Genomic DNA, 18,001 nt, shown 5'->3' on the forward strand with positions numbered 1-18,001 from the left:
ATCCAAAATTTCGTGCCAAAATAATAAATATACAATATATACCTGTTACAAGTTGACACATTTTTTTATACAAACCATTTGATTTATGGCTTTTTTTTTTTTGGTAGCTCATTTGAGTCTTCAAAAAAACTGTGCAGAGTAGATTTTATTTTTTCTTAGTGACAACCATTAATTAAAGAATAGTATCACGTAAAATTAGATACCTTATTAAAACTTACAAGTTACAGTTGTAAGAATACGTGTAGTTGCAGGTACATGTGTACTTATAACTACAGTCTACACGAACTTCTACACGGCAATTTCGACTACACGCGTTACACATGTATTTACTTACACGTGTAATCGGTAGTTCTAATATAAATACAATTAAATAATCAAAAAAATAATGCTTATAATAAGGTATAGTATCGTAAGTAAGTGAAGTAACTGTAAAAAGTATTTTGCAAAACACCGCATTATTATAGGGTCATTCCGTGCCAAATAACCTGATGTATGTGCGAGTGGATTTTCTAAATGCCTCAAACTAATATATCCTATAGTTATAGTTCCATAAAATCGAAAAATAAAAATAAAAAATTGTTTGACATAAGCGATGCTGTATTCTGTAAATTCATTGTAAAAACGCCACAAGTTCACGACCACGATACTTAATGTCTTATTATGATATCGAAATGGAATTTCCACTGAACAATCGTAATTAAAGTGTTCTTTTTCATAATATTCATAAACACTTTTTTTCTTCAAATTTTTAAGTAGCCAAAAATAAAATAAGTTTTATAAATTTCATTAAATTTTTATGCTGACGCAAGGTCAAAATTTCAAAAAAAATTGTTTATTCTGATACATTTAATTACACTTGATTCATAATTTTTTTTATGTTGTATAAGAAACTTCAAAGTTTGGTTGCTATTTTACGAAAAAATGCAATATTTAAGAACCTATAACTTTTTAGTGCATAAACTAAAAATTCTGAAATTTATACAACACTTACTTTTTTGTAAATAGAACATCTGGCAAAAGTTTGGTAAATGGACATATTTTTACTAGTTGTAAAAACTTGAATAAAACAATTTTGTGTGTGTAGTTCTAAAATACGAAATTTGTAGGACATGCCTAGAGGAAGCATGATTTGCTGATAAGGAAAGTAATTGAGGAAAACCCAGTAGAGAGGACACCTCTTGGGAGACAACGGTTAGGTGGGAAGACTGCGTTAAAAGAGATGCACCGAGGCAGCAGAACCAAATAGCACAGCAGAGGATAGATATAGATGGCAATATGTTTATTTAGAGTTACGCTTTTGATTGGCCGAAACCAAGGAAGAAGAAGTGATATGAAACAAGATTCTATGACCCTAGAAGTTTACCCTCGGCTGCTCTGTGTAATTCTTACCCTAATTACAAGATCAAAAAGGTGAACCATGATTTATCTTTCAAAATAACAGTTTATTTAATTATGTTGTTTATTTTTAAGTTTCAAATTTTTCATAAAATTTGTTTGTTTGGTGAAAAAATGTATGTGGCTGTACTTTAAATTAATAAAAATTAAGGTTATACTAATATATCACCCTGAAAATTTCCTGGCGTAAAAACAAGCCTAATATCATTAAATCTTCGTATATGATACAAACCTGGGCATTATTTAAATAAAAATTAAATTTATTTTTCAAATATTAGTTTAATTTAAAATAAAAACTAACTAAATATTAGTTTTATTTTTATTTTCTCAAAATTTAATAACAAATAACAAAACTGAAATAAATTTTCAACCAAACACTATAATACCTAATACAATTTATTTATTTAAAATAAAAGATTAATTAAAAAACAATATATAATAAGTTATTACAAATAATTTAATATTTAAAACAACAAATATAAAATATATTTTATTACGAATTTATTTAATACAGTAGTAAAATTGATTTTAAATTTAAATAAAATGTCCAGGTTTGAGCAGGTTTAATGGAGCAAATATTTTGTTTACACTCTCATTTTGTAATAAGCAATAAGAGAATACCCAATTTTGAAGTTTACTAAATAGGTAAAACTGTTAAATATAATCATTTGTTTGATTCATACCTATTCAATAGTAACAAATTCAAAGTTATTGTTTAAATGTTTGCAATTTTTAGAATTATTTTTCCCCCGACTACCTCCCTTTTATCAAAATCTCTTTCCAAACACAAGATAATCCTCAACTAGGTAAATCAATTGTCCATATTATGACAAAAATATATAATATTATCCATTTATTTATTTTTATATTTTTTGACAACAACATGCAATCTCTATTTGATGACGGTTTTGTTACCTTACTAAATAGTAAACAAAATAAGCAAAAGATCTTAAAAAACTTTGTTCCATAAAATGTGTCAGAAAAAATAATATATTATATTGGAATATTAGGTACAAACTAATTTCTTATAAGATAGTTATTTTTATTTCTAAAGAAGCATTGACAACCAAGCTGTTATCAATAACATTCCTCCTGTAGGAGCAAATTTATTGTATGATTTATCTCCAGTTAAACCATTATAATAGCACGCACCACAAAACAAAACCGTGCCACTAATAAAAAGTCCACCAGTCTGAAAAACAAATATTATGTTGATTAATCAGAGTATAAAACTTTTTTAAACTATACATACCACTCTAGGAAATCGACAAAATGGAACTGCAAATAGAGCTAGCGTATGAAAAAAATGTAGTCGATTTCCAGTCTCATAGTTTTTTGCTTCTTCTGGACCAGCTTTATGTGATACTACTACAAAAAACATTTTTTTTTTAGTTATACAGTTCCAGTTATTTAATAGAATTTTCCTTACATAAGGTAAAGCAAACCAGACCACTCACTACTCAGTTACCTGGCACCTATTATTATTTTTGGAATAAACTGTTATGACCAATAAAAAAACAATTTTAGCAAAAATTATATTTCTCCTTTTAAAATAAAAATAATTTTTCTAAATGCAAAAACCACTTGCAATTCATTTTTTTTTTTAATTAAACATGGCTTATTAAAACTGCCCAATAAAGATAATAATAAACGTGGTTTAAATATTCATTTCTTTACTATATATACATAATACACACATTTAAAAAAGTTGATTCTATTCATGACTGTATTAAATTACAAGATGATTTAGATAACTTAAATGATTGGTGTTATTTAAATGGTTTGTGCCTCAATATCAACAAATGCAAAATATTATCATTTAATATTAAAAAATCTCATGTTCATTTTGATTATAAATTTAACAATGTTTCTATTGAATTACATTTGATTCTAAACTATGTTTTAATGAACACATTGATAGAATAACCAATAAAGCGTTTCAAAATCTTGGTTTCATTACACAAACTTGTACAAATTTTAATAATTTCAATGCCATTAAAAATATTTATTTTGCATTTGTCAGATCCTAATTAGAATATGCATTCTTATTTGGTCTTCTAGTAACATAGGGGTAAATCATAATGTTGAAGCTGTTCAGAATCGTTTTCTTCGTTTTTTAGCTTTTAAATTTAAAGTCGAAAGACTACAACATTCAGATTATAATGGATCCTACTTCAATATAAATCGTTAAATACAAGAAGAAGTTACCTTCATTATTCATTTTTATTAAAACTATTAAATAACTCTATAGATTGCCCTTATTTACTGGAGCGATTAAATTTTCAAATTAATACCAAATCCATCTGAAATCAAGATAGTTTTTTAATCAATAATGTTTCTAAAGCATACTCAAAATTATCACCTACGAATATACTGATGACTATAGGAAACACTATGGATATTAATTTTAGTTAATGTACTTGTTATATTAATTAAATGTGAATTTTATATTATTCGTACCAAATTTTATTGTATCTGTATCACTACACAATTTCATATATATTTTGTTTTGTAAATGGAGTTTTTTTGTTAATAAAGATAATAATAATAAGTTGCTTATACGTTTTTTCTAGAATAATACATGTGGTGTGGAAAACAAAAAAGGGACCTCTTGTTTTAGTTGGTATTCAAAAAAAGAACAAAACATTTTCAAACAATAACTTTTAAGTCATTTTTTGTAGATGCAAATATATACAAGGTCTCAAATTATTCAAAAATCAATCAAGACTCAGATAAAGCACCAACTTGTCAGAAAATTCTGACAAAAAGTCTTTTTTTGCTTTACTCACCACATAATATGCTAGATTCCACGAAATTAATGAAACTCATAAAATAAAAAAAAATGGATAATAGAGAGAACAAATTATTTTTTATGCAACTTTTTTATTCGAGTAATATAGTTATGAAGGTAGTTTGAATTGCACATATTAGTAAGACAAAAATGCTCGATTTTTAAAATTTGACGAAGCAGCAAGTATATCATATCACCTTCAATTTTGAATAGGCATTTTAACATGAAAAACTTTTCTACCATACAAACACACAAGCGTCGAAATTTATAAATAGGTAATAAAAAGATTGAAAAATCTCAAGACTAATTATTTTATATCACGTCATGTGTTTTGAATTTTCCAATTTTTTATAAATTGAAATACTCAGTTAATTTTTCTAAGCTCACAGTCTAATTGTATATTTACCATGAGCTCCATATGCTCCAAGGACAACTGCTGATGCACCTAAAATACCAGCAATTTTAAAAAAATAAATGTTTTTTCCAATCAATTGAATTAAATTTTGACTCTCCATGTTAATCAATGGTTTTTTGCCACTTGCGCTTGTTAAACCAAACCAATTGAACTGAAAACATAACATGAAAAATTCTATCATACAATAGATTATTACTTCAATTATATAATTATATTTCAGTGTCGTATTAAAAGGAGAGGCTGAGAAGGCTGCATCTGTTCACGTAATTTTAAGGTAATTATTAATTATAGTGCAGTGTCATTTTATTTTATTTTAATAAATCAAAATTAGCCTTTTAAACAAATTTCTGGCTATGTCACTGTCATATATCTTATTTAATTAGTTACAAACTGGTGGTAGCTGAATTGTGTATTATACTGTGTAAATAGTTAGAAAATAGGTTGCTATATAAGTCATAAAATCTCTTCCAAAATAAGAAAAACAGGTATAGGTATACAAATACTATTAAATTTAGTTAATCTACACTTTTGTAAAATCACACACTATAGATTTATATTTGTTACTTGCCATTGAATTTAACCCTTGAACTGAATTAGTGACCACTGGATTCTTATAAGCAACCCACTTCACAGTTTCTTGTAATGAATCGGAGTTCATAATTTAATCTTAAATAGCCTAAGAAGAAGAATTATATAAGTAGTAAATTAAATTCAAAAGTTACATACACAACTTACATTAATAGGCTGAAGAATCTATCTTTGTATCAGATATTATAATTTAACAACATAAAATGAAATGGTTATTGTTTTACGATGATCATTAAATTCAAATTATACAAAACGTAACTATTTGCTTTTATTTAAATGAAATAATCGCGATTTTAAACGAGCAACGAAAAAAAAACAATAAATTATTGTATGTGTGAAGTTAAAACAATGAAAAATTTATATTATGGAATTCATTTACATTTTACATTCACACTTGTGACAGGTGACTGGTGAGCGGCCAGTCAGTTATCAGCATTCAGCAAATAGTTACCACTTACCTGCTTCAAGTAAAACCTATGTTATTTACAGTACCAGTATAGCAGGTTACACCTCAAAGAGCCACTCGACACGGAGCCACTCGACAAGCAGCCACTCGAAGGGGTACCAACATATACAATATTTATAAAAAATGCACGATTATTATTCGTGTATGTTGTACGGCTAGTATTGTTTATTTAAAGGGGAAAACTTGTACATTTCATAATTAATGCAATAAGGCTTGAACTATTTTTAATTCACTGTGTGACCTGTCTCCTGTTTTGAGTTTTTTTATTTAAGTTATAATCAAATCAGTTTCTATTATTGAAATTTATATTAAAAAAAAACTGATAGTATATGAAACAATATTTACAATATTATATTATAGTGATAATTTACCAACAATAAATTGTCTCTTGAGTTAGTAAAAAAAAATGTTTTTCAAAACATACTTACACGTTTTATAATAAGTAAAGCAGAATGTTCATTGATCAAATTTCAATGAAATTATACATTTTTTTTAAATTATTTAATACCGATGTATTATACCTATCTATTTAAAACAATACATCGTGAATACCTCATACGAAACTATTCGATACCCGACAATAAAATTAAACACATTTACTTAAATACCTTACAACTTCCAATAGACAATAACACAATAATAAATTATAGTTAAATATTATTTAATTTTGTATTATATACTTCCATATCTGTGTATCATGTTATATATATGCCGAAAATAATAATTCCGAAAAAATTTAGAACCAAAACATATATTAACCGAAAATATAATAGCCGAAAAATATTTAAGTCGAAAATAATATTTACTAAAACTATTTAGGTCGAAAATAATGTCATCGAACGTATTTTAGCTGACACTTATTATTTGAACAGAACCTTATATAAGTTATAAATTATAATAGTATGCAAAAACCCTGTTACGCGCGCCGTGTGACCGCGTTGTGTCTACTGTCTACGCTATTTTTATAACATCTGTGATAAGTTCCATGTTATTGAAATATACAGCTATTTTTTATTTTGTGGTTGACATTTTTTTTCCATATATACTACCAATGCTTAATTGTTAGTATTTGTTTATACTTAGCTACACAATAGTAAATTCAAACAGGGACAACCTATGGTAGACTGGCGCCTTGCCGATGCTGAATAAAATGTTTATATATTATTAAGCCGGCAGTAGTTTTTTGGGGTCTAAAATAACCGGTATGGTTCTTTTGGATCTAGATATGATACACTCATCAGACTTATCACTAATGTCCAGCTAATATATAAAATAGATCACTCCAGTTTATGTGTAAACAAGGTCAGATACAAGGGGAAGGCTGGAGTTAATAGTTAATAGTTTATAATACAATCTATATTAAAATAAATATAAACCAAGTCAAACTATAACGAATTTATGAGTAGTAAATTCACATGACTTCTTAAAAACAATCCAAATTAACTCAGGTGCTATAACATAACATACATAATATTATCATTGATTATCATTAATCAAAGATATTATGTATAAATGCACAAAAATGTTCAAATATATTAAATTTATATTTATAAACACAGATTTCCTTATTTCACACTATTATAATATACAAGTTAAAAGTTAGCTCTAACTTAAATTTAAGTGACATGTGTATTGGCGTTGTCGATTGCATTTCTAGATGTTTTTATACATGTGCATAGAGTACACAAGGGTTTCACAAAATGATTGATACTTAGTGTGTGATATTATAATTAACGTGAAGTGGGTCTCATACGGTTAAAAAGTTATTAACGAAACGTTAATATTACTAAGTTTACTATGGTCAAGTTTATACAAACTAACGGTTGGTTACCAACTGCGGCCATCCATCACTGATCTTAAATAATTATAAAATTCGAGTTATCAAAAAATAAATTAATGGTTCAACACGTAGACGGTGGCCAGTACATAACAAAAGACTGCAAGGAAATAGTTTTTATTAAAAAAATTGATGATTTTACTGTTTTATCTATTTTTATTGTTGTTATCGGCAGTAATAAACATATAAATTATAATGTTAATCATTTGTTGAATAAAAACTAATAGTGTACATATTATTAACACAACGGATTTCATACAAGTTATTTTAATATTAAAGTTAGAAACAATTGTACATTATTAAAGAAAAATACTAAATTAATATAATCAAGTTGATAAAAAATGTTTACTAAATTATTTCCACTTGGCTTAGTTTTTAAATTTTTAACATAGTTGGAAAAATAACAAAATATAGGTAAAACATTATAAATAATTATGGTATAAATCTACTTTACCGGGCACTCTTTTTTTCGATTTTTTAAAAATCGATAAAACTTTTAATGCTGATTACGAATATGTAAAAATTTTGCGCCGCTCGCATTTAGTTTGGAAGTTACAGACTTTTAAAGTTCGCCGAAATCGACATACGGGCGCGCCCGGCACCGCAAGTCTACCCGCACCCGCTGGGTACTTCGTCCGTCGATCGCCGCTCGATTATCATCGGATTCCTCGTCTACCTGCCTCCCGCCCGTCGTGGCCCTTTTTTTTTTTACAAACATAATTTCATCACGCTAATATTTGACCTGGTTGGGATTTTGCTATAGCGAACAATGAACAATTTTTAGCTCGCCCTATGCACATTGTTGAGACTTGAGGATGACTTAGTAAATATTAATGTTTTATCGCGCCCCGCTAATATTATAAAGTATTACGGGCTAATACATGTTAATAATTTTTTATAATTTGGTTATTCATTTATATTTTATGATTCTACCTATTACATATTAATACAAAATAAATATATAATGCTGTTTTGCTACAAACTCTGATGAAAATTGTGAGGGACACACACACATACATTCATTTTTATATATATAGATGATAAAAATAGAAATAATTAATCAGATAAAAAAATCCAATTTATATAGATGGCCAATGGGATATAGTATAAGCTAAATGGGTGGAAAATACTCTGCTTCTGAGTTTTTAATAATTAGTTCTAAGTCAATAAAAAGTAAAAACCTTCATCAAATACTTTTTAGTTGTTTATATAATATATACATGGATCGTTCATTCCGATACTCATGAAAATGCACACAAATTAAACAATGTTCAATAACTTCATTTGTTTTATATTTAAAATATATTTGTAATATAATTGGAATACATGAAAGCAAGTTAAAATATTATTCAATTAATATTGTTGCAATATACATAATTTTTTTACCTATGTATTATATTAATAAATAAGTATCAATAATATAAAAATGTATAATTATTTATAATAATAGAGTAAAAGTATTTAGAAACAATAATTATTATTAATAGCATGAGTTAACAATAAATCCTGTTGAGTAAATTGAAATGTTTACAATGAACATAGTAACAATGTCTACTATACAATAGGGGTTTTAATAAAAATATAATATTTTCTACAAAGTTACTGTTTTTATTTTTATTGATATACAATTTGGAAATTACATTTTTTGCTATTACTCTGTTATAATATGTGGTGTCGGCCGCACAACATACACAAATAATTATCGTACATTTTACATAAATATTGTACATGTTGGTATCTCTTCGAGTGGCTGTTTGTCGAGTGGCTCCGTGTCGATTTTCGGTGGCTATTTGTCGAGTGGCTCCGTGTCGTGCTCCCGTATAGCAGCTGATCTATGACAACCTGTTCTGTTGGGTAATTTGATTATTTCTCAATCAAAAAAGAACAGTGTGTTCATATTATAGAAAAAAATTGATAGTCCATGTATAAAATAACATCATCTATAAAACTACAAGATTATGATCAAAAGTGATAACAGCTAATATAAAAGTCCAGTATAATTCGAATAAAAATACATTTTTTTCATTAATGGTCATTTTGACAGTGGGAATTGGAAATTGTTTACTAGTAATCGTTTAATTATTATTAATAAATAACGTGGAAGTTGAAATAAACTCATGTGGTTCCTATTTAGTTCTGTCTATTAGTTCTGTATAATTAAGCAATTTTTTTCCAACTACTATTAGCTTTCATAAAAATATCACAAAATTTGGATTGATTCTTAAATTTAAGATTTTAGTTGATACTACAATTTTTTTTTGCATAACTAGATTGTAGTTCGTGACAATCAACAATGGACATAGACATTCAAAATCGTACCGATTGGGAACACAGAAGGAAAATTCGTCTTGCTCAAGTAAATAATAAAGTGTACTGCTAGTTTTAGATATAAATAAATTGTTCATTATGCAATAATGTGTATATTAATTCACTACGACTGTTATTACGAAAAAATAGTAGGTATTCAACCACACATACTTTATTTTATGGAAAAAAAAACTATTAGTTTTCATCGTAACAGTCATCATATGCAAATATTATACTTCACAGGGCAGGGGGAAATACAATATTACTTGTTCTAACCGGCGTCGGTTATTTGTCCTTATAAAAATTGAACATAATTATAAAGAAATGTATTGTATAATCTGTAATCGCACTCATATAGGTTAGAAATCAGTCTAAAGATATTGCCAAAAAAATATGCGATCGTGTTCAATGCACATCTCAAAATGAATTAGAACACCTTCAGATAACTAAATTTAAAGCTGACCATAAGTACAAATCTCTTGTACGGAATAAACTGAAAAGTGACTTTAATTATTTAATTCAAGATATCGGCAATGGTTATTCATTAGCATCAGTTGAAGTAATTTGTATTTTATTTAATATTTAATTATACAATTCATTATTATGTGTTACTAATGATTTAAAACATAAAACGTGTTTTAAAGACTGATCCTAGCATACAGATGGCAGAAAAAAGACTAGTAAATCGGTGCAAAGCAATTTCTCGAGGGACTGAAGCTATGCAACGACAAAACCGTATTCTTGAAGAAAAAAGCACGGAAAAAGAAATGAAAGAAAAAAGAGTTCATTTTAATAAAACTGTTGAAAAAATTCGTTCTGCTCTTATTACAAGTGTACCATTTGTGTGAGTATAATATAATGAACTCACTAAAAATTGAAATAATACTAATAATAGTTAATAAGAAAAAAAATTTGTATTATTCTATTTTATATTTATTTAATTAGTATACAAACGTTTACAGGGATAATGAAGTAAATTCTTACGACGCTAACAAACATAATAAATGTTTATTACTTCAAAGTCAAACTATTTTAACAGAGTCCAGTATTCCTAGTTGGAACTATAAAATGGTAAGTACACTTACATGAATTTTATTTTTATTGTACATAGTTTAATTTAAAAAAAACACCACTTAGAACAATTCAAAACCATGGTCAAGAGTTATTGAATCTTCTAAAGAAAACAGAAATCATAATGATAAAAAATGTTTGTCCATTGATGGCTCTATAGAAAATAAAGAAGCAGAAACTAAAATTGCAAATTTAGAAAATGATGTAAATAGCTATGAAAGTTTAGTTAGCAAATTGAAAAAGTTATCTGCTGAAGAACTAAATATTAGAAATAAGTTACCAAAACACTCAGAACAGGTAATTTTAAAACTAGTTGGACTGTACAATAAAAATCAAAAATAATTTGACTGAAAATTTGTTTTTATATTTAAGGATATTTCAGTATCAATAAAAAATATTAATAAAAAGGAAAATGTAAAATATAATGATCAAAATTCAAAACTAGGATTTAGTGGCAATTCTCAATTAAATGAAAAACAAAGTAAACTTGATGGTATGTATGCATTAAAAAAAAATGTTGTTGCCTGGTAAAAGAAGCCACAGGATAGTCCTCCTCTTTGGCCACAAACTAATGACTGTATAGGAAATTCGTCTAGAAACCATCACATGATGGCAGCGTTGAGCCTTCAAGTTAAGCTACATGATGACGATACTTTCTAATTAAATATTTTAGTAAACAAGAGCAAACTTAGATTGAATCCTAATACTTCTATTTTATTTCAAACCTACCCACTTCTTTTCTGACATTTTCAATTATAAAAAAAAAAAAAAAAAAAGGCAATAGTTTGTTGATTGTTGTGCAAAAATAAAGCAAATAACATTAAGAGTAGTATTCAAAACTAGTTGCTGACCACTGAAAATAGTTTTAAAAAAATTATGTATGTTTCCAATAAAGTTTAAATGTCCATAAAAGTAAAAGCAATAAAAAATGGAATGATATATACCATGCTCAACAAAATAATAGAAAAAAAAAATTTGAGAACATTTTTTGTAACAGACATGCAGTGTAATTTTCAACAAAATTTGAGAGGGTCGTTTAAACGACCGTTTGTATTTGGCGTTTTGACCCATATGCTTCAATACTGTAATTAAATGTGTGAAATTTATTTCAAAAAATAATCATACTACTTTTTTTCTTTAACAAAATCAAAATAAAATGTTTTTCTTATTATAACTTTTTATATTATGATTTCAGCTAATGTGATTATAAATCAATCACAATCAAGTTCATCAATGTCTCCGGCATTAGTGAGAACTTCACCTAAAAGAATAGAGGTATCCATTAAAAAAAAACATTCAAAAAATGAGCCAAAAGTTGATATAAAAAAGCGGTCTACTTTAAAAACAAATATGAAATCACCAAAAGCGAAAATACCTTTAAAGAACATTAACAACATTATTGAACGTGTTAACCAAAAAAAAAGATCACTAGCCAATGAATTGTCGGCAAATATTAAAAAAACTGAGAATTTAACAAATACAAAACAAATACCAATGATTAATAGAACTAAGGGTAGTGATGATTTAAAAAGAAAATGTAATACTGTAAGTTTTGCTAACCTTCCTCAATCTAATTATGATTCTCAGTTAGAAGCATCAAAAAATAAATCCAAATGGAGTGGTTTAAAATGTGACAACAGTGTTAATGTAGAGTTGATGAGACTCATAAGTTCACTGTTGAAAATGTCTCCAATTGATATACATAATCTCTCGGTATCGATGAGTTCGGATTCTAGCATCAGAACTGAAGCAAGTGTAGCTCAAGATTCAAACGATAGTTTACAATATTATAATGATTTACTGAATACAATATCTGAATGCTTAAATACTGAATTATCTGATATCAGTCAAGATACTGCACTATATTCACCTATTAACATTAATACATTAAATCGCTTGCAAAAGATATCTGAATATTATTTAGAAAAAACAGAACAAATAAGAAGTATTTGTGAAGAAACTCCTCAATTTACAACAAATGATAATTTAAACAAAACTTGTATTGAAGAAACCATAAACCAAAGTGAAACTGATAATGAGTAAGTAAAGACGTATTTAATGGACACCAGTATAATAATCTATAATTGAAAGGTCCAAGGGTAAAACTACTTTACAGCAATTTTTTTGAAAATGACAGCAGTGCTATCTCATACCTTACAAGAAGTAGTATCACTATGTGCGTTCAGAGTAAAAACACATTGAAACCATACAATTTTGGTGATCAAAGGGAAAAATACTACTTCAATACTTCACTTTCCAATTTGTATTTCTCTGAATCAAGTTTAGTGCTATAAAGTGATTTTACACCTAAACCCTTAAATTAATTTCAATAATATGACAATTTATTATAATTTTTTATTGTGATAATAAATGTATGCCTTACTGTTCATATTTTAGTGAAAACATTGACAATAGTTCTTTAGTGTCTTCAAAAGAACCAAATTATGTTCTGGAACATATAAACACACTTTTACAACAAAAAGGACTTATAAGACAAAATTATGAATGGCCGTTATTTAAAAATGACAATAGCGATGACGACAATAGAAGTTTAACTGATCAGCTTTTAGATATAAATCATTAAAATTCATGTAACAAATAGTACGATTACCATTCTATTGTATTGGAGAAAAAGGTAAATACTATTTAAAACTAATGTAAATTTAAAATGATCACTAATTTGTGTGTGTGTATATATATTATATTAAGTCCTGGAAAACTAATATTTGTAAATTGACTTAAAAAATTATAATTTAAAATAAGACGTTGCCACTTTTTTTAAATGAATGCACTTAGCAATGTAAAAATATAAAAAATTTATTTAATTAAAATTACATAAATAATTTCCTAACTTTAATGTAAAACTATGGAAATACAAAGTAAATGACTTTTTTTTTTAAACAATTGTTAATATATTTTTAGTTCCATGCTAAATCAAATAATATTAATTAATAATTTTATATATTAGTTATTTGTATACATTTATAATAATAATTAAACTATTGTTTGATTACAATTACCTTTTTTTAGCTAAAAATATGTCACATTTATTGTATAATATGAATTTTATTTAAAATACAAATAAATTATGGAACAAATATTACATTATTTTGTTCGACCATTAAAAAATTACCGGGATTTTTATTTTTTTTTCCTACCATGACCAAAAACATTTTCATATTAATTTTTAATTATTTTTATTCCCTATGGTTATTTCTTACACTAACTAAACAGTTTAACAACAGAAAATAATAAAATTACAAATCAGCATGATGTTTGCTTGTATAAAAATAAAATGTTCTTAATTTACTAGAAACATTTTTTGTTATTATATGCATATTTAATACTTATATATTATATATTAATATATACATTTTTTGAAACTTACCAACAGTTAGTGAAGCCTACACAAAGTTGGTGATTGTATAATTGTTTAGTTGTCTAAAAAATTGATGTTAAATTGATGTCAATTTTTATTAAATTGTGGTGCACGCTAAGCAGCACTGTGTACCGTATTTCCCAAGCTTTGTATATAAGGTTAATAAAAAGCCATAACTATTTGGTAAAATATGAAGCCAACCTGTTAATATTACATTATTTAGACAGCCGCAGAAAATGTTCTTGGATTCACATTAGAGCCAGTTAAAACTTATGACTATGGTTTCATGAATTTTAGTAAAGGTAATTCAGTCATACCTAAAATAACGTGCATTGACGTGCATGTATAACATGATGATAAGTCTGATGGAGGATGTACACTTAACTTGGCATTTTAAGAAATGTTTTTGGTATTGATATAAAGAAGATATTTTATTTGTGCAGTACTAAGGTGAGTGTTTACACTGTCCATTAAACTTGCACAAATTTTATTCTGCAGTTTGTACTTTATTTGGGCGGTTAAACAGATCATGTGAACCGCCTTTAAAGGAGTGTTTATTCGTTTAGTTTTTTTTATTCAAACAGACTTGTACAAATATGATTATCTGATCGTGTAAACTGATATTTGGACAAAATTAGATTTGTATAAATGATATGCGAATTTTGTCGCTGCTCGAAAAGAAAACTATGGTTGGCACAAATGAAGACTGACATTTGAACGTGTAAATATGATGTTTGTGCAAGTATTGCGGCTGAATTAGTACAAGCCAGTTTCCACAAATAAAACTGAGTGTGTAAGCCCACCTTTAAACCTGCGCACATTAGGTCAAAATATCTGTGCTTATTTTATACAAATGTGTATAACTTTCTTCAGTGTTTCTTTGTTCAAAAAATAATCTCTAATGAGTATTATTGATTATAATTTATAAGTTTCTTTTTCCATTTTAGTATTGAGTACTTTTTCATTCTTAAAGTATTCTATTACTAGTATTGGCCACTAATGTTGCAAATTACAAAATTTGGTGGTTTTTATTTTTATTAGAAATATAATTTTCTACTTAATTATACATAAAAAATAATTTAACTCCTTTAGCCATAATATTAAAAAAATATTCAAGCTAAATATATGACATAATTTTAACTTAGCCTAAAGTAATTTGGTTTTTTTGTAAAGTAATTTGTTGAGTAAAATTATTATTTTTTTTTTTTGATAAATTCTTTTATTTCTGTTTAAAATAATTTATATTTAAACCCATTAATTATAATAGATTCTACTATTCCAGTTTTGTTCAAGTATTTTTATTTTTTTAGGAAATATGTCGTATTGAGTGAACATCAAAATAAGTTATTTTTTGTAAGAAGTGTATTGGCTGAACCAGTCAGATGAAACTCCCATATAAATTAATTTTAAGTGCTACGAAACAAAAACTGTAACTTGTAAAATAATTCAACCATAATTTTGTTAAAATTTGTAATCTGAAAGAGTAAATTAAATAACCTGTATTAAAATGCAAAATGTAGTTATTAACTTCCTACTTATAAGGAGATATATTTATATATTGTAAAACATGTTATTTTGAGAACATATAATTATTTGTTTAGGTGTCAATACAGAGGTAAATCGCAAGCAGTGTGTGCAACAGTATGCAGCCAATGATAAATGCTTAACTCCGTTAGACCGTTCTTTAAGGAATATTAACAATATGCTTGATTGGATTAAACAAAAAAAGCGATTGTTGCTCAATGAGTTTCACACAAACCATCACCATCAACCCATTAACAATACTCAATTAACAACTAATGCTGAAACACTTAACATTAGTCCTTTAGAAGAAAATTGCAAAAATCATGCTGGATTGCCAAACTCATTTTACAACAGTGCCCTGAAGACACTAGAGGAATATGTAAGAAATAAAAAATACAAAGAGAGTAAATCAAACAATAATAACACTTGGATCAATATTGAATTGATGAGTTATATATGTAATTTATTAAAAATGTCACCAAAAGAAATAGAAAATCTACCAGTATCATCTACTACCAACTCGAGCGTTCATTTAGAACAAAGTATTTTGGAAATGTCAAAGGCTAATTTGGAATATCACAATGACATTTTAAATTACATATCCAAGTGCTTAGACAGTAACATGTCAGACATAAATCCAGACCGGGCTTTTAGTAAGCCTCAGTACATCGGCTTATTGGAACAGTTGAATAAACTGGCCGATTACTATGCAGAAAAGGCTCAAGAAATGCGGAATATTTGCTTGGAGTCTCCTAGGGTCAAGATTAATGCATCTGACATAGATGCTGTTGAACAGAGTTCAGATAAAAAACATGGGTTAATATTTTTGCATGATATAATTAAAATTAATCAAGACAAGTTTTCAAACATTTAAATACTAATTAATTTCAGGGATCGAAAATCATCCTGTAGCTTGTCTTCAGAGTTGTCTGCTGACGGTGCATATGTGTTGGACCATTTAAATACATTGTTGGAAAATAGAGGGTTGATACAAGCAGATAATGAATGGCCTATGTTTGGCAATGATGACGAAGATGACAGCAGGAGCTTAACTGATCAGCTCTTAGACGTGAAACCCAGGATCAATAAAAAAGATGGCCCAAACTTAAATGATGTTAATAGTAATGAAAAAGGTAAAATAAAAATCAGTTAACGTCTTTACATAACACAAAAAAACAATATACGTTTTTTTATTATTATTACATTTATATAGGATTTTAATGAATGGAAACTGGACTTTTTATGTTGTAAAACTTGGCTGTGGATTTTAGTTTTTAACCAATATTCTTAATTGGTAGTTTCCGTATAAGGTATTTAATGTTTTATTTAAGTCCTGTTTGTATACATTAAATGCTCTTTCAGATTCACAAACTTTAAACAATTTATATTAATTTTTAACCTAGCAGTTAGCAGTTATTACATTAATTGTATATAGATGTTAATTAATCATATTATTAACAAAAAAGTATTGAACTATATTATTGCACATTTCTTAGCTAACTCATGCTTGTATAAATAATGTTATGATTTATGTAATAATAATCAATATACTTAAACAACATGGTATTTAGAGTAATTTACTTTATGTTATTATTAATGATGAATTAATAATATTTAATATATGTACCGTGTACAAGGAAAGATTTTACCCATGTACTCAAACCTTTATCTATAACGATATAATATGTAAATCAATAATAAGAATTAATGGGAGGGGGGGGTTGGTAATATTATATAATGTATGTTAATGTTACATGTATTAACTGGAGGTTACCTATTAATTGACAAGAACTATACAGTGTAGATTTTTTTACACATCACAAAGATGTAATTTTTATAAAAACAGCTTGAATTATAACATGTTGGATAGTAGTTTTAATAGAAAATCGCAATATGAACAATTTGTGAGTAGAATATTTTGTAGAACTTAATATGTTTAATTTGCACTTAAAAAGTAATAAATAAGAAATCATCAAATGTGTATAATCATCATATTACTTAATGTATATACATTATACACTGTTGACCAGAAACGAGGCTACAGTAGGAAGCTAATTAAAAAAATCCTGTATTTAATTATGAATCGTAGCATATTTTGTGAATAAAAAAAACCCTTAATTACAAAGCATATACCAAGTTGACATATCAATTAATACATTCATCATCATGTAGCTTAACAGGCCATGAAGACCCCACACTGCCATCATAAGATGGTTTCTTGACGAATT

The 18,001-nt window shown here is 26.9% G+C and overlaps 3 protein-coding genes across 6 annotated transcripts; 2 read left to right on the top strand and 1 right to left on the bottom strand.

The window, feature by feature from the left end:
- Nucleotides 1–2,231: 2,231 nt before the first annotated feature.
- LOC126833369 (transmembrane protein 256 homolog) lies at nucleotides 2,232–5,616 on the bottom strand. The gene is made up of 5 exons (XM_050564666.1): nucleotides 5,337–5,616; nucleotides 5,170–5,277; nucleotides 4,593–4,752; nucleotides 2,648–2,763; nucleotides 2,232–2,587 (listed from the first exon to the last, which is right to left on the bottom strand). The coding sequence occupies exons 2-5, from the start codon at nucleotides 5,257–5,259 to the stop codon at nucleotides 2,444–2,446; spliced, it is 510 nt and encodes a 169-aa protein (XP_050420623.1). The 5' UTR covers nucleotides 5,260–5,277; nucleotides 5,337–5,616; the 3' UTR covers nucleotides 2,232–2,443.
- A 3,871-nt stretch (nucleotides 5,617–9,487) lies between these two features.
- LOC126833672 (putative autophagy-related protein 11) lies at nucleotides 9,488–14,572 on the top strand. Of its 3 annotated transcripts, none has more exons than XR_007684996.1 (9): nucleotides 9,488–9,848; nucleotides 10,158–10,358; nucleotides 10,444–10,643; nucleotides 10,762–10,870; nucleotides 10,937–11,167; nucleotides 11,243–11,363; nucleotides 12,066–12,909; nucleotides 13,268–13,505; nucleotides 14,473–14,572. XR_007684996.1 is itself a non-coding variant. In XM_050565127.1 (8 exons), the coding sequence occupies exons 1-8, from the start codon at nucleotides 9,786–9,788 to the stop codon at nucleotides 13,452–13,454; spliced, it is 1,956 nt and encodes a 651-aa protein (XP_050421084.1). In that variant the 5' UTR covers nucleotides 9,488–9,785; the 3' UTR covers nucleotides 13,455–13,661. The 3 variants fall into 3 exon arrangements, 1 of the variants encoding a protein (XP_050421084.1); XR_007684995.1 differs by lacking the exon at nucleotides 14,473–14,572 and adding an exon at nucleotides 14,265–14,369; XM_050565127.1 differs by lacking the exon at nucleotides 14,473–14,572 and having other exon boundaries at nucleotides 13,268–13,661.
- Nucleotides 14,573–15,639: 1,067 nt separating this feature from the next.
- Nucleotides 15,640–17,254, top strand: LOC126833673 (uncharacterized). 2 transcript variants are annotated; one of them, XM_050565131.1, is made up of 3 exons: nucleotides 15,640–16,589; nucleotides 16,665–16,906; nucleotides 16,987–17,254. In XM_050565131.1, exons 1-3 carry the CDS (start codon nucleotides 15,952–15,954, stop codon nucleotides 16,992–16,994), a joined length of 888 nt encoding a protein of 295 aa, XP_050421088.1. In that variant the 5' UTR covers nucleotides 15,640–15,951; the 3' UTR covers nucleotides 16,995–17,254. The 2 variants fall into 2 exon arrangements, with proteins under 2 accessions (XP_050421088.1, XP_050421087.1); XM_050565130.1 differs by having other exon boundaries at nucleotides 16,665–17,254.
- Nucleotides 17,255–18,001: the final 747 nt, after the last annotated feature.

The sequence above is a fragment of the Adelges cooleyi genome, unplaced genomic scaffold, assembly GCF_023614345.1.
Source record: "Adelges cooleyi isolate 19-005CV unplaced genomic scaffold, UGA_ACOO_1.1 ACOO_flye_CR_arks_rails_tigmint_CR_PRNA_2, whole genome shotgun sequence".
NCBI lineage: Eukaryota > Metazoa > Arthropoda > Insecta > Hemiptera > Adelgidae > Adelges > Adelges cooleyi.

Bases quoted from the DNA above. Each gene is read 5' to 3' on its own strand.
- LOC126833369 (XM_050564666.1), bottom strand. From the start codon at position 5,259: ATGAACTCCGATTCATTACAAGAAACTGTGAAGTGGGTTGCTTATAAG. The intron at 2,764-4,592 runs GTAAATATACAA...TGTTTTTTGTAG, and splicing joins TGGAGCATATGGAGCTCATG to TAGTATCACATAAAGCTGGT. The intron at 2,588-2,647 runs GTATGTATAGTT...TTTGTTTTTCAG, and splicing joins TTTGTCGATTTCCTAGAGTG to ACTGGTGGACTTTTTATTAG.
- LOC126833673 (XM_050565130.1), top strand. From the start codon at position 15,952: ATGCTTGATTGGATTAAACAAAAAAAGCGATTGTTGCTCAATGAGTTT. The intron at 16,590-16,664 runs GTTAATATTTTT...AATTAATTTCAG, and splicing joins AGTTCAGATAAAAAACATGG to GGATCGAAAATCATCCTGTA.
- LOC126833672 (XM_050565127.1), top strand. From the start codon at position 9,786: ATGGACATAGACATTCAAAATCGTACCGATTGGGAACACAGAAGGAAA. The intron at 10,644-10,761 runs GTGAGTATAATA...AAACGTTTACAG, and splicing joins ATTACAAGTGTACCATTTGT to GGATAATGAAGTAAATTCTT. The intron at 12,910-13,267 runs GTAAGTAAAGAC...TTCATATTTTAG, and splicing joins CAAAGTGAAACTGATAATGA to TGAAAACATTGACAATAGTT.